Genomic DNA, 12,171 nt, shown 5'->3' on the forward strand with positions numbered 1-12,171 from the left:
AGCTGTCAGCACAGAGCCTAACGTGGGGCTTGCACTCACGAACTGTGAGATCATGACCTGAGCCAAAGTTGGACGCTTAACTGACTGAGTCATCCAGGTGCCCCTTAAGTATATTTTTTATTGATTTTGAGAGAGAGGCAGAGAGAGCGAGTGGGAGGGGGTAGAGAGAGAGAGGGAGAGAGAGGATCCCAAATAGGCTCTGCACTGTTAGCATAGAGCCCAATGCAGGGCTCGAACCCATGGATCGTGAGATCATGACCTGAGCCGAAATCAAGAGTCGGACGCTTAACTTACTGAGCCACCCCGGCCCCCCTAGGGCCAGTTCATGCCTAAAGATTATTGCCTCTGCCTCCAGAGTGATGTCCGCACCCTGGATGGTGAGTTATTAAGATTTTTAAAGGTTGGAGGAAGGTGGTCAAAAGGTACAAACTTCCAGTTATAAAGTAAATCAGTACTCGGGATGTAATACACAATGTGGTGACCACAGTTATTACCACTGTGTGATATACAGGAAAGTTGTTAAGAGAGTAGGTCCCAAGAGTTCTCATCACAACGAGAAAAATGATTTTTCTTTTTATTGTATCTATAGAAGATGATGGATGTTAACTAAGCCTATGGTGGTGATCATTTCATGACATACGTAAATCAAACCACCATGCTGTCTACCTTGAACTTACACAGACAGTCACGTATGTCTGTTCTCTCTCGATAAAACTGGGGGAAAAAAGATGTTAAAGGGTGTGGCTCTTCCAGAGTCCACCATTAAAATGCAGATATGCTGGGAAAGCTACCCCCCGAAGGCCCAGGCAGCCAACCCCTGAACTGTGCTATCTGGTGTATGTCCAGGACTTTGGGCCTCGTCCTTGAAATACAGCAGTGGTTCATATTATCTGCATGGATTCTGTGATTCTAAAACACAGAATCCTTTCAAAGACCCAGAAAGAGAATTGTCATCCAGAGACATACATCCAGAGACGCTCTGGTTTAGACAAAAATGCCCCTTCCTGATAAAACCCAAATGGCAGACCCCTTTTTCTCTCTTTTCACTTATCGACAGTTTTCCTGTAGCAAACCTTGCTCTACAGGGAGCTTCTCTCAGCCAGCTGTCCCCGATGAGACCTGAGGACCTCAGTCAAGTGTTGACAGCTGACACAGCAGTAAGTTCCCTGCTCAGGGACATGCATGTCTCATGGGGAGCACACCTCAATGAGAGGGATGGAGCATGGAGGGGGGGGATGTTGCTCAGGGAGCACCTGGTCAGGGGAGGCTGGGGATGGCTCCCAGGACCAGCCCCTGCTGACAACAGATGGTGACCATGACAGCAATGACGGCAGCCATGCACGCAGGTCTAGCCCTGGCTTTCCCTATAATCTACGTAATCGCAGGCTCTTGTCACAGCACCCTCAGAGGAAGGTATTGTTCTTACCCCTGTTTTGGAGGTACGGATGAAGTTGAATGTCAGAATGTGGAGGGGCCCTTACGGATCAAAGGGTCCAGTTTCTGCACTTTCCCGGTGGGGAGGGCCTCCCCCAGAAGGAAAGAGGAGAGCCAAGGGCACCCGGCCAATTAGAAACACCACCTGGACCATAGCCCAGGCCTCCTGAGTTCCAGAGCAGAGCCTGCCCATTCGTTAGTCATCCGTTAGGACATTCAGACACGGAGCATACAATAAGCCGGGTTCTGTGGGGCCCGGCGGTAGGGCAGACCGGACCCCCACAGTCCAGCGGGGCTCCCTTTATGCCATCACACAAGGCAGCACTCCTGGGCAGTGGTGGTTAGCCTCTTTCCAGCCATGACATATGTAACCGTCAGTACGCACACGTGTGATGAGTTCTCTGGACGTTCCAGAAGAGCGTGCCACCCCTCATGTGTGACGTGTGTCCCAGATGTGCCAATACCTTGAGTAACTCTCTCACCACCCTTGCCTCCCCTCAGGGAAGCACATCAAATGCAAGTTGAAGGAGAGATATTATTCTAGGGACAACCTGGTCACATTTGTCAAAATTTGTCAAAAATCTGATGATTCTCCAACTTGGGAAGTTTTAGCCATAACGAATTATGAGTGACCCCTCACAGCTGACCACGAGATACCAAAGACTTGTGGGGGTCCCAGGTCCTGTCCCTTTTTCTGGGTAAGATAATCAAGGGGCTGGTGGCCAAGGGGAGCCCAGCCAGGTGTGCTCAGAGCCCCCAGGCAGTCATCTGATGGAAAAGGAGGGGAGCCCCTGACCCCACAGAACCTCAAAACCGACAGAAGTCAGGAGCCCAGAAGCTTCGAGGTTCACTGCGACTGCCAGGACCAGGGCCACCGAGTGAGGAGGGAGCCTCCGCAGAGAGGAGAGTCTGGTCCTACCTGCCCAGACGACTGAAGAGGAACCCAGCCTCAGAAGAGCGAGTACCCATGCCCGAGCACCAGGCAAGTGAGGGGTGCGTGCAGAGTCCGAACCCAGGCCTCCCGGGCTGCACCCTCTGCCTCTCTCTGTCTCTAAGCTCCCGGACAGATGAGACCCAGTCCGTCACCTCTGCAGGCAGCAAGCCCCCAGCCAGTGTTTGCTGAGTAAGAGCCCATCCGGTCAAGTTCCAGTTTTCCACTACTAGCTAAGGGACTTTGGCAAGTTACTTAAGAGCTCTATGCCTCAGTTTCTTCATCTGCATAGTGATGAGAAAAACAACAGTCCTAAACTCAGAGCATTGCAGTTAGAATGAACTGACCTAATACAGGAAAAGAGCTTGGAATAGTGCCCAGCACCCAGTGGCACATTGTGAAACGGCAGGTGCCACGGTCCTTATGGCCCCTCCTTGCAGGAAGGCTGGGGCAAACTCACTTGTTGCCCTGGATGGGTTTGTTGTTAACCGTTTGCCACTCAGATGATCCTGCCTCCCGGGAGTAGATGTAATAGCCCAGGAGCTCTGGGTGGCCTTTCAGCGGGTCCCAGGTCAGGGACACAGAGGTCTGCGTGTCTCGGAACGCTTGAACTTGAGCTGGAGGAGGCAGAGTAGCTAAAAAACAGAAACGTGGGTGATGTGATGCTGCAGGGGAGGGGAGGGATGTGGGGAAAGGCTGGGAGGAGCCCCCACCACAATCAAGAGTAGCAGGGGGGTGGCAGTCATGCCCTGGGGCTTTGGGTATTCCCTCCTGGGCTCAGGGGCAGCCCCAGACTATTATTCTCAAGTTCCCTCCCTCTTACCTCCGAACATCTCTGCTTCCTCATGAAAGCCTCCATTCACTAATCCTTAGTCTCCGTCCCCTCCCTCCCTCACCACTGTCTCTCTCTTTGGCGTGTGTGTGTGTGTGTGTGTGTGTGTGTGTGTGTCTTTTCATTTGGTATAATAATTTAACTTTTACAATACAAATGCTTTTTCTTTCTTCCCCCTTCCCTCCCCCTCTCCCCTCTTTTTCTCTCCTCGCCTTTTCTGAACTATACAGGAACTCTGCCCTGACACTGCCTTCTGGTCCAGAGACTGCCCACATCTGATCACAAACCGCTCACTGGCCAGACTCTGAATCATGTCTACATGTTAACTGGGCCACGATTAAAGAAAAACACCACTTGTCCACCAATCCATCCATACTTGCTATGAGTGTGTGTGTGTGTGTGTGTGTGTGTGTGTGTGTGAATTAGTGAAACAGATCAAATCTAGGACTTTGCTATCTTCCCCAAAGGGGCCCTGCAGCACTTCAGGCTTTTCTTGGATAGGGCGTGCTGCAGCTGGGTTCCTTAAAGGGCTAGTCAGTCGCGACAGCTGCAGGGAACCTTCTGATCTTATCAAAACCAAAGAACCCCAGAATCCGGGGGCCTCAGAAGAGGGAGGGGCCCTGCGAGGTTGGGACCAGGATGGACGCAGCTCCCGACCGAAAGGGGCCGGAGGCGGGAGCGGTACCCAGGCTTTCAGAACACCAGGTTTGGCAGGTGAGGACGCCAAGGCTTGCGGCTAGGAAATGACTTGCCCAGGCCCGTGCTGTGTTGCTGATGAGAGGCGCCCTGCCTGGGGAGCCAGAGCTTGGAGTGGGACAGCGTTAGAACTGAGGGACCACTTGTTCACACTCAGCTCCTGTGCTGGACCAGCTGGATTCTGCAACCTGTGAATTGCTGATCTGGAAAAAGTCTCCATACTCTCACGAGCTCCCCACCCAAGAGAAACGTTGATTCCTGATGTTCTGAGATCAGGGCTGAGATCATGCTGCTTGTCAGCTTCGTGATAGGCAGAAGGGGTCAGGGATAGGGACCCTGGAGCATGGCTTTGTCTCTGCAGCGGTGGAGTCCCCGCTCTGGATGCTGACGGCCTGGCCTGGCTTGGTCTGCCCCCCTCTCCTGCATCACATGGGTACCTGGCTTCCCCTTCAAAGCGATGGGCTCGCTGGGCTCGGATGGATCACTCATGCCATACTGGTTTATTGATCGCACTCTGAAGACATAGGACTTCCCTTTCTCCAGATCCAAAAGGGCGAATCTTGGGGATTTCACAGGAGTTTCTGAGCTGATGGCCTCCCAGGTGCCACTACCTATGACCGACTGTGACAAAGGAAAGAAACCCGCATTAGTTAAGCAGTTGCTTGGGACCGGGCTCTGTGCCCACACAGCTCTCATTAACTTCTAACCCCCCGCCCAGGCTGCCCCTGAACACTGAGTTCTGGCTCCCCTATCCCCTCAACATCTCTGCCTGGATGCCTACTGAGCATCTCACCTTCAACATGTCTAGAACTTGACTCTGGATCTTGCCCCCAAACCCGCCCATATTTGGTTGGTGGGACCCATCCTTCTAATTGCTCAGGCCAAAATCCCTGAAGCCATCCTAGGCTCCTTCCCTCTGACCCTCACGTCCCAAATATGCTCTATCAACGAATTCAGTTGGCTCCACCTTCAGAATCTATCCAGAAACCAACCATGGTGTATCACCTTATTGACCCCGGCTACAGCCTTGATCCAAGCCATCAACATCATCATCATCATCATCATCACCACCATCATCTCTCACCTGAGCTATGTCACTCTTTTCTCTAAATGACAATCAGAAGGATCCTTTCAGAACACAAGTCAGATCACATCCCCATCTGTCCATCTGACATCTCCCTCAGGGTGGAAGCTTCTTCATGGCCTGACCCTTGCTACCCATCTGGCCACATCCACTTCTCCCTTCCCCCTGAGCCTCCCTGATCTTCCGGATGGCAACAGGCCCAACTCTTGCCTCTGGGCCTTTGCACTTGCTGGTGTCTTTGCCTGGGATGTTCTTCCCTCCAGAAATCTCTGCTAGTCTCCTCATTTCTTTTAGGCTTTTATTCAAAACTCACCTTCTCAGAGAGGACTCCCCAGCTCCCCATCCAAAAAGTCAGCCAACCCTCCCCCAAATACTTCAACCCCTCTCCCTGCTTTTTGTCTTTCTCCCTAGCACCTACCACTAGTTAATGTGCTAAGTATTTTCCTGATTTATCTTCTTTACTGCCTATCCCGCACCCCCTACTCGAATCTCAGCTCTACGAGCCAGGGGTTTGTCTGTTTTATCCACTGCCAAACCCCCAGGGCCCAGAACAGCACTGGTACATGGGAGGTGCTCAATCTATGTTTGTGGGACCAACAAGTGAGGCAATGAATACATTCTCACAATAACCCTGCAAGGTACGTGTTAATTTCCCCACCAATGAGAAAACTTGGGTTCAGGGAGTTTCGGTCACTTGACTTAAAGTCACGCATCTAATAACTGGTGTGTCTGGTATTTAAGCTCAGGTGTGGGTGCCTCCAACCTGCTTCCTCTTCACAGCATAAGGGACCCAAAAGGCAGCCATAGATGCTGCATCTCTGGGCACATAGAGGGTGAAGGGCTGAGGGGGGCGGCAGGTGAGTAAGACGCCCAGAGGCCACTACCGCTGGGTATGGCAGTTAAAACCCGGAAGCACCGGGGGAGCTCACTGACCCTGCCCTCTCTGTGCTTTCCCTTCTCAAGGCCCACCTGCCTGTCAGTAGTCCAGAACCCAGCTAGGGGAAAAAAAAAAATCACAATAAAAACCAGGCAATGTTGCTGAGCACCTACTGTGGGCCAGGTTCTATTCTAGTCCTCATGTACTTTAATTAATTTGATCCTCATATTGGCTCTCTAAGGTGCATACGGTTATTAGCTCTCTTTTACGGAAGAAGAAACTGAGGCACAGAGAGACTAAATAACTTGCCCAAGGTCACACAGCTAGTAAGTAACAGAGACCAGATTTGAACCCAGGCAATCTGACCCCAACATTTTAACCATCACATGGCTAGAGCCTCACAAAGCAAGTCCTCAACGATGCATGGCTTTCCTATGTGGGAAAGACAGGATCACCCGTGCGCATGCAAAGAGAGGCCCATTTGAACAACCCGAACTTTCGCTAACCCTGTGCTGTCCCCCTACTACGTGCCGGGCTGTGTGCAGCAAGTAATGAGAAGGTAACTCTGGTCTCTTCCTTCGGGGGAGTCGGAGTCAAGAACGTGTCCCCGGGACGTGTCTACAGGCCCAGAGCTGCGGGCCCAGCTGTGTGCCGCGTCTTATTTCACCCTCTGTTCGATGCCGGAGGAAACTGAGGCTCAGGGAGCTCAGGAAACTGGCTCACACAGCAGAAGTCAGGATTTGAGTTGATCTTAACACCATGCTGTTTTCCACTCTGCCAGCTGCCTCCCCTCCACTGTGAAATCCACTCCCGATGAGCTGCCTGCATCCCCAGACACCTGCCCCCACTTTGTCTGGCTGAGAACTGCCTCCAGCGCTACCCGCCCCCGCCCCCCCTGCTGAGTGAGTGCGGCTGGCCGTGACCCTGGCTCCAGGGTACCCTCCCCGTGTGGCCCTGGCCAGGAAGAGGGGCTTGACTGGATGTGTGACTCCATGCCAGCCAGACTTGGGGGCGGGGAGCTACCCCGGAAATGGTGGATTGTACTTCTGTTATTGTGGTCTGTGTCCCTTAATTCTGTGTATTTCCATGAACGGCCTCGGGAGCTGCCGCCAGTAACCGGCCTGGGAGGGCTGAGGTCACCTCAAAAGGTCTGCCCCGGTGTAGAGCCAATCTCAGCCCTTCCAGGCAGGGATTCCCTTCTAGGGGACACTGCCTGTGGTCTCTCGGTGCTTCCCCCAGCTCCCTCACCCCTCCCCGGGTGACAGCATGCCTACTCTTCAGCCTAGCCTGGGGCTGGGGCCCTTGGAGTCTCCATACCTTCTCCAGAGAGTATGTCAGTGGGGCTTTGCCCCGAGGCCTTGGCTCATCCCAGCCCAGAACCACGTAGGCATCACGGATCTCACTGGCGTGGACATTGGTCGGAGGTAAGGGGATGGTCACAAAGTCTGGAATCAGAGTCATCAAGGGGCGGAGATGGGTGGGCCGTCAGAGACCCCTCGTTTCACAGAGGAGGAAACGGGCCCAGAGAGGGGTAGAAACTTGCTCCAGGTCACCCAGCAAGGCCAGGCACAGCCAGGGCGAGAAGCCAGGTCTCCCAATATCCTCCCCAGGACTTTCCCCAACGTGCTACCTCCTCTACAAGGGGCACAGCAAGATGGGCCACCGTCACCTGAGAACATTGGCCTCCTCCGACTGGACCTCACCGCCCTCCCCTCCCCACACCCCACAGGTGGGACAGCTTCTGCCTCTCTGCCAGTTTGTGTCCCAGAGTTTCCAGAACCAAAAGGAAGCTGGATCGTGAGGCAAAGGGTTAGGAGGTTCACACGTACCTTCAAAATCATCTGTGCTGACCGTGATCTTGTTTCCCAGGTCAAAGGGGATCTCTAGGGTGGAGAATGGAGCACGTTGGGGAATGGAGCATGTTGGGGGAGAAGTAGAGGGTGCAGAGGTTGTGTGTGGCGGGGGGCTAGGCCAGGAGGAGTCAGGGCAGGACCTGCCAACTCCGGGAGCTGATTCCTCGCCCTGTTCCCAGTCCTGGCTTCTGAGCTCCTCCCTGTTTGACCTCAAGCAGGTGCTGTCTGACCCCCAGACTCTCAGGGGTCTAAAGCAGAACACTGCTGTTCTAGACCCTGAGAGGTGCTCTGTCTTCTTGGGGCAAATGGGGACAGAAGGGAAGTAATGTGTCTGGGGTTGGATGCCTAGGGCACGGCGGAGCTGGAGGCAAACCCAAGTCAGACTGACCCCTCAAGGCTGGAAGGGCAGTGGGGGGGCCCCCACCACATGCCCCCAGGCTGACAGCTCCTGAAGCAGGGCTGTTTTCCTCCTTCAGATTAAGGGCATCTGAAGAAGGTGTTGTGGTCTTTCCTCAGTTTAGCATCTCCTGTGGGCAGATTCATGTTCCTTCCATCAGACTGGCTATACCTTCCCCTTTGGGCTAGGGCTTCCTGAGGACAGCACTGCACTTCCTCCAACAGCCTAGGGGTTCCTGAGACTGTGTCTCCTCCATCAGACTAGTGGTTCCTGAGACTGTGTCTCCCCCATCAGACTAGGGGTTCCTGAGACTGTGTCTCCTCCAACAGCCTAGCAGTTCCTGAGACTGTGTCTCCTCCATCAGACTAGCAGTTCCTGAGACTGTGTCTCCTCCATCAGACTAGTGGTTCCTGACACTGTGTCTCCTCCATCAGACTAGCAGTTCCTGAGACTGTGTCTCCTCCATCAGACTAGCAGTTCCTGACACTGTGTCTCCTCCATCAGACTAGCAGTTCCTGACACTGTGTCTCCTCCATCAGACTAGCAGTTCCTGAGACTGTGTCTCCTCCATCAGACTAGGGGTTCCTGAGACCGTGTCTCCTCCATCAGACTAGCAGTTCCTGAGGGCTGTGTCATGTCTCCCCCTACCCACCTTGGAACAGGGCTTGGAATGGGGGCTGTGCCACCTGTGTCCTGCATAGGCAGTCCTCACTGTGCCCTGACTGATGTTCTAGAATGTCCCTTCAGGGCCTCTGTACCCACCTTTCTTTCTCCGGGCTTCGTCATGGTCGCCCATGACAACCAGTTCTGAAGCCTTGGAGGGGAGGCTGGGGCCCGCTCTGCTGACGGCTCTCACCCGGAACCGATAGCTCTGGCCTTCGATGAGGCCTTGGATAGGGCACCGGCAGGTCCCACTGGGGGCCTCGTGGCAGGGCACCCACTGCCCAGACTCGCCCTGGCACCTGTGGGAGAGAGGCCTCAGCTCCAGCCCCAGCCCATGACTCAACCTTCCCGGTGTGAGCCCCTCCGGAGGCCACTTCTCCACCCCAGACTGCTGGCCCAGCTCACTGCTGCCGGTTCCAGTCCCGCTGTCCGTTCAAAAACCTGGCTCCAACCTCGGGCCCCCAGGAGGACTCGCCACCACCCTCGACACCATGTTGACCAAAACAGCCAGGGCCTCCGTGCAGATTTCCCGTGTGCCTGGAGGTGCACTGCACCCTCACAGCCCTCGGTGTCAGGTGGGATTCCCTTCGCTCTCCAGACGGGGGATCCACTCTGGGCTCAGACAGTGGGACAAGCCGTGAGTCATGTGGCTCGGGAGTGGCAGTTAGGATTTCACCCAAGGGCCGTCCCCAGATTTGGAGGCATGGACACCCCTCCCTAGCCCCTAAATTATGCAACCTGGTCTACCTCCTGCCCTGCTCCGAGGCCAAGCATGGGGCTCCCTCTTTCCTGTGGCCCCCACTCTTGTTGTCACAACCAGGCAGAGGTCTCCCTGGGGGCTCTGCCACTCAGGAGGCTGACTCACCGCTCGATGGAGTAGCCGGTGATGGGGCTGCCCCGGGTGTCGCTGGGCGGGGTCCAGGTCAGGATGAGGCAGTCTCTGTTCACATTCAGGCAGCGGACGTTCAGAGGGGAGCCTGGGGCCCCCGGCTTCTCGGCTGCCGCATCTGAAACCCAGAGAGGAGGGTTGGGGGGCGAGGGGAAGACGGGGAAGGTTCTTCTAGTCCGTGTCTACTCGGCAACTGACCCCTCCCCCTCCCGTCCAACAACCTCTTCCGCTTGAACCCTCCAGGGCTCGGTTTTGGTTTTGAGGACCAGGACCTTCATAGTGATGGTCTCCTCCTTTTGAACAACAGCATCTGGGGGGCTGTGGGAGTGCCAATTACTAGGGGCCCATTCTACTCCAGGCCCCTGAAGGATCAGTGTAATTAATCCCTGAGCCCCGGGGCATCCCCCCATTTTGTGGACGGGGAAACTGAGCCTCAGAGAGATAAAGTGATTTGCCCAAGGCTACCCAGCTACTGAAGCGGCAAAGCCCGGATCTGAAACCAGATCGAAGACCAAGAGGCAGAACTCACCAGGCGCTAGAGTCATTCTAGCCCATGCTCAGCCCTCCCTCCACAGCTCCCACTGAGTCTGAGACTCAGCTGTGTCCTAGGGTCACAGGATGTAACAGGGATTCTTAGAGACTCTCACTCAACACCCCTACTTATCACAGGGAAACTGAGACCCCAAGAGGGTGGAAAACTCACCTAAGGTCCCACAGCCCATTTGGTCTCTGGGCTCCAGCTACGCTTCCTCCCCGCCAAGCCCCTCTCACCTCTCACAAACACATAGGCGCTCTGATCCTGGGGCCCGAAGGGCGAAGTCACCTGGACGGTATAGAGCCCCTCATCCTCCTTGTAGGCACAGGACACCTTCAGGAATGCCTGGCGGTCTGCGTAGAGGATCTGTCGGCGACCCGAGGGTCTCAGTAGTCTCCCTGAGGAGGGGAGGGGTCCAGTGTGAGCTCTGGCCTCATCTGGGAACGGTTAGGTGGTCTGGGGGTTTAGGCAGAGGCATGGCTGACGTGGCTGGAGTGGCTGTAGCCTGTGGCTTGGCTGGGGACTTGGGGAGGGGGTGGCGGCCTCCAGGGCTCTGCCAAGCTAGCCCTCAACTCTCCTCTGTCTTAGGAGCAGGGCAGGGTCCAGTGGGAATGGGAGTTTAGGGAAGTGGTCGGCAGCTCAGTGAGGCGTTGGAGGTGCTGTGAGGAAACAGGAACAGGAGAGACGGGGCCCTCTGTGAGGCCGGTGTCTCTGCGGGGCAGCTGGGGGCTCATTGTGTGTGTTGGGGGCTCAGTGGGTGGGAGCTGGAGGCTCATTGAGGGAGCCGGGGTGTCCGTGAGGAGGGCAGAGGACTCGCTGAGGGGGGTAGGGTCAGTGAAGGGAGCGGGGACTCAGTTGTGTGACCGTAATGAGAGGGATGGGGCTTCAGCGAAGGCACTCTGGGGCTCAGGGAGGGCGTCTGGCCCCGAGGCCACACTGTAGGGCCATCCTGCTCTCCATGCCTCCCTCCTGTCAGGACCTCTGTTCTAGAAGATATACAGGTTTGGGAAGACATCTCAGCCTTCTTGCAACTGTTTCTCAGGGCTTCCTGTGGCTTCCCCACCCTTCCGACCCCCTGCCACCAGCAGGTGCTGTCTCCCTAGGGGGGCTTGCTGGGGGCTGTTCTCCTTGACCTGTGGCTGCAGGCCTGGTCACAGGTGGGGAAGGAGGTCCTGCCATCCTTCTCCTCCCTGGCTGTCAACGGGAGTGGCTATGACTGTGTTTCGGCTTCCTCCCTCCTCCTACATGAAGAGTCCCTTGAATTCAGGCACATCTGCCCATTCCTGCCCTGGCACCCAGCACGGGGCCTGGCACCCACGGGTGCTTGCTGACCCTCTGTAGGGTGACCGGATCTGAATACACCTGCCCTCTGCTCCTGCCTTCTTCTCCCTCTTCAGCACTCATTACTCAGCGTGTACTTGGGCAGGGGCAGAGCTCAGTTCCTCTCTCCCCTGACCCAGGGACCAGTGTTGGGGTGGAGCCATGGCTCTAGCCCCTCTCTGGCTTCCACCGCTGCCTCTGAAGGCTGGAGACCAGGACGGCGTCCTCACCATCTCGGTACCACTGGATGTTCTGCTCAGCATCTAACACATCATCCGAAAATAAGCAGGACAGGGAGAAGGGTTCCTTCTCTCGGGCAAAGACCGGCTTCAGCACCGATGTGAATTCCACGCTGGGGCCAAACATCAGTCCTGGGGTGGGAACAGAAGTGAGGTCAGCAGCCTCCTGAGGCCACCCGCCTAGCCCGGGACATCCCACTCCTCTGGGTCACGATTCACAGTCTCCGAGGTGGTCTTAACGAGGAAAGAGAGGCCCGGTCCTGGAGGGTGGTGGAGGTGGGGCAGAGATTTCTCTAGGTGGGATCAGATGAAGCAAAATAGTAACCAGCCAGAGTCATGTCCATTTGTCTGTTTGGCTTTGCCTTTCTCACTCAGCTTTGGCCCCTGGACAGCTCGGCAGCTGGGGGCAGCACCTGGGGAC

The 12,171-nt window shown here is 55.5% G+C and overlaps 1 protein-coding gene across 2 annotated transcripts in view; it reads right to left on the reverse strand.

The window, feature by feature from the left end:
- The window catches only part of MYOM3 (myomesin 3), a 48,619-nt gene that overhangs the window by 21,184 nt on the left and 15,264 nt on the right, over positions 1-12,171 (reverse strand). For both annotated transcript variants that reach the window (XM_045482174.1, XM_045482175.1), the window contains 8 exons: positions 11,742-11,882; positions 10,428-10,589; positions 9,633-9,774; positions 8,867-9,066; positions 7,684-7,737; positions 7,172-7,299; positions 4,331-4,514; positions 2,826-3,000 (listed from right to left, as the gene is read on the reverse strand). In XM_045482174.1, the coding sequence (XP_045338130.1) occupies positions 2,826-3,000; positions 4,331-4,514; positions 7,172-7,299; positions 7,684-7,737; positions 8,867-9,066; positions 9,633-9,774; positions 10,428-10,589; positions 11,742-11,882 (1,186 nt within the window). The remainder of the gene's footprint in view (positions 1-2,825; positions 3,001-4,330; positions 4,515-7,171; positions 7,300-7,683; positions 7,738-8,866; positions 9,067-9,632; positions 9,775-10,427; positions 10,590-11,741; positions 11,883-12,171) is intronic.

The sequence above is a fragment of the Leopardus geoffroyi genome, chromosome C1 (assembly GCF_018350155.1).
Source record: "Leopardus geoffroyi isolate Oge1 chromosome C1, O.geoffroyi_Oge1_pat1.0, whole genome shotgun sequence".
Classification (NCBI taxonomy): domain Eukaryota; kingdom Metazoa; phylum Chordata; class Mammalia; order Carnivora; family Felidae; genus Leopardus; species Leopardus geoffroyi.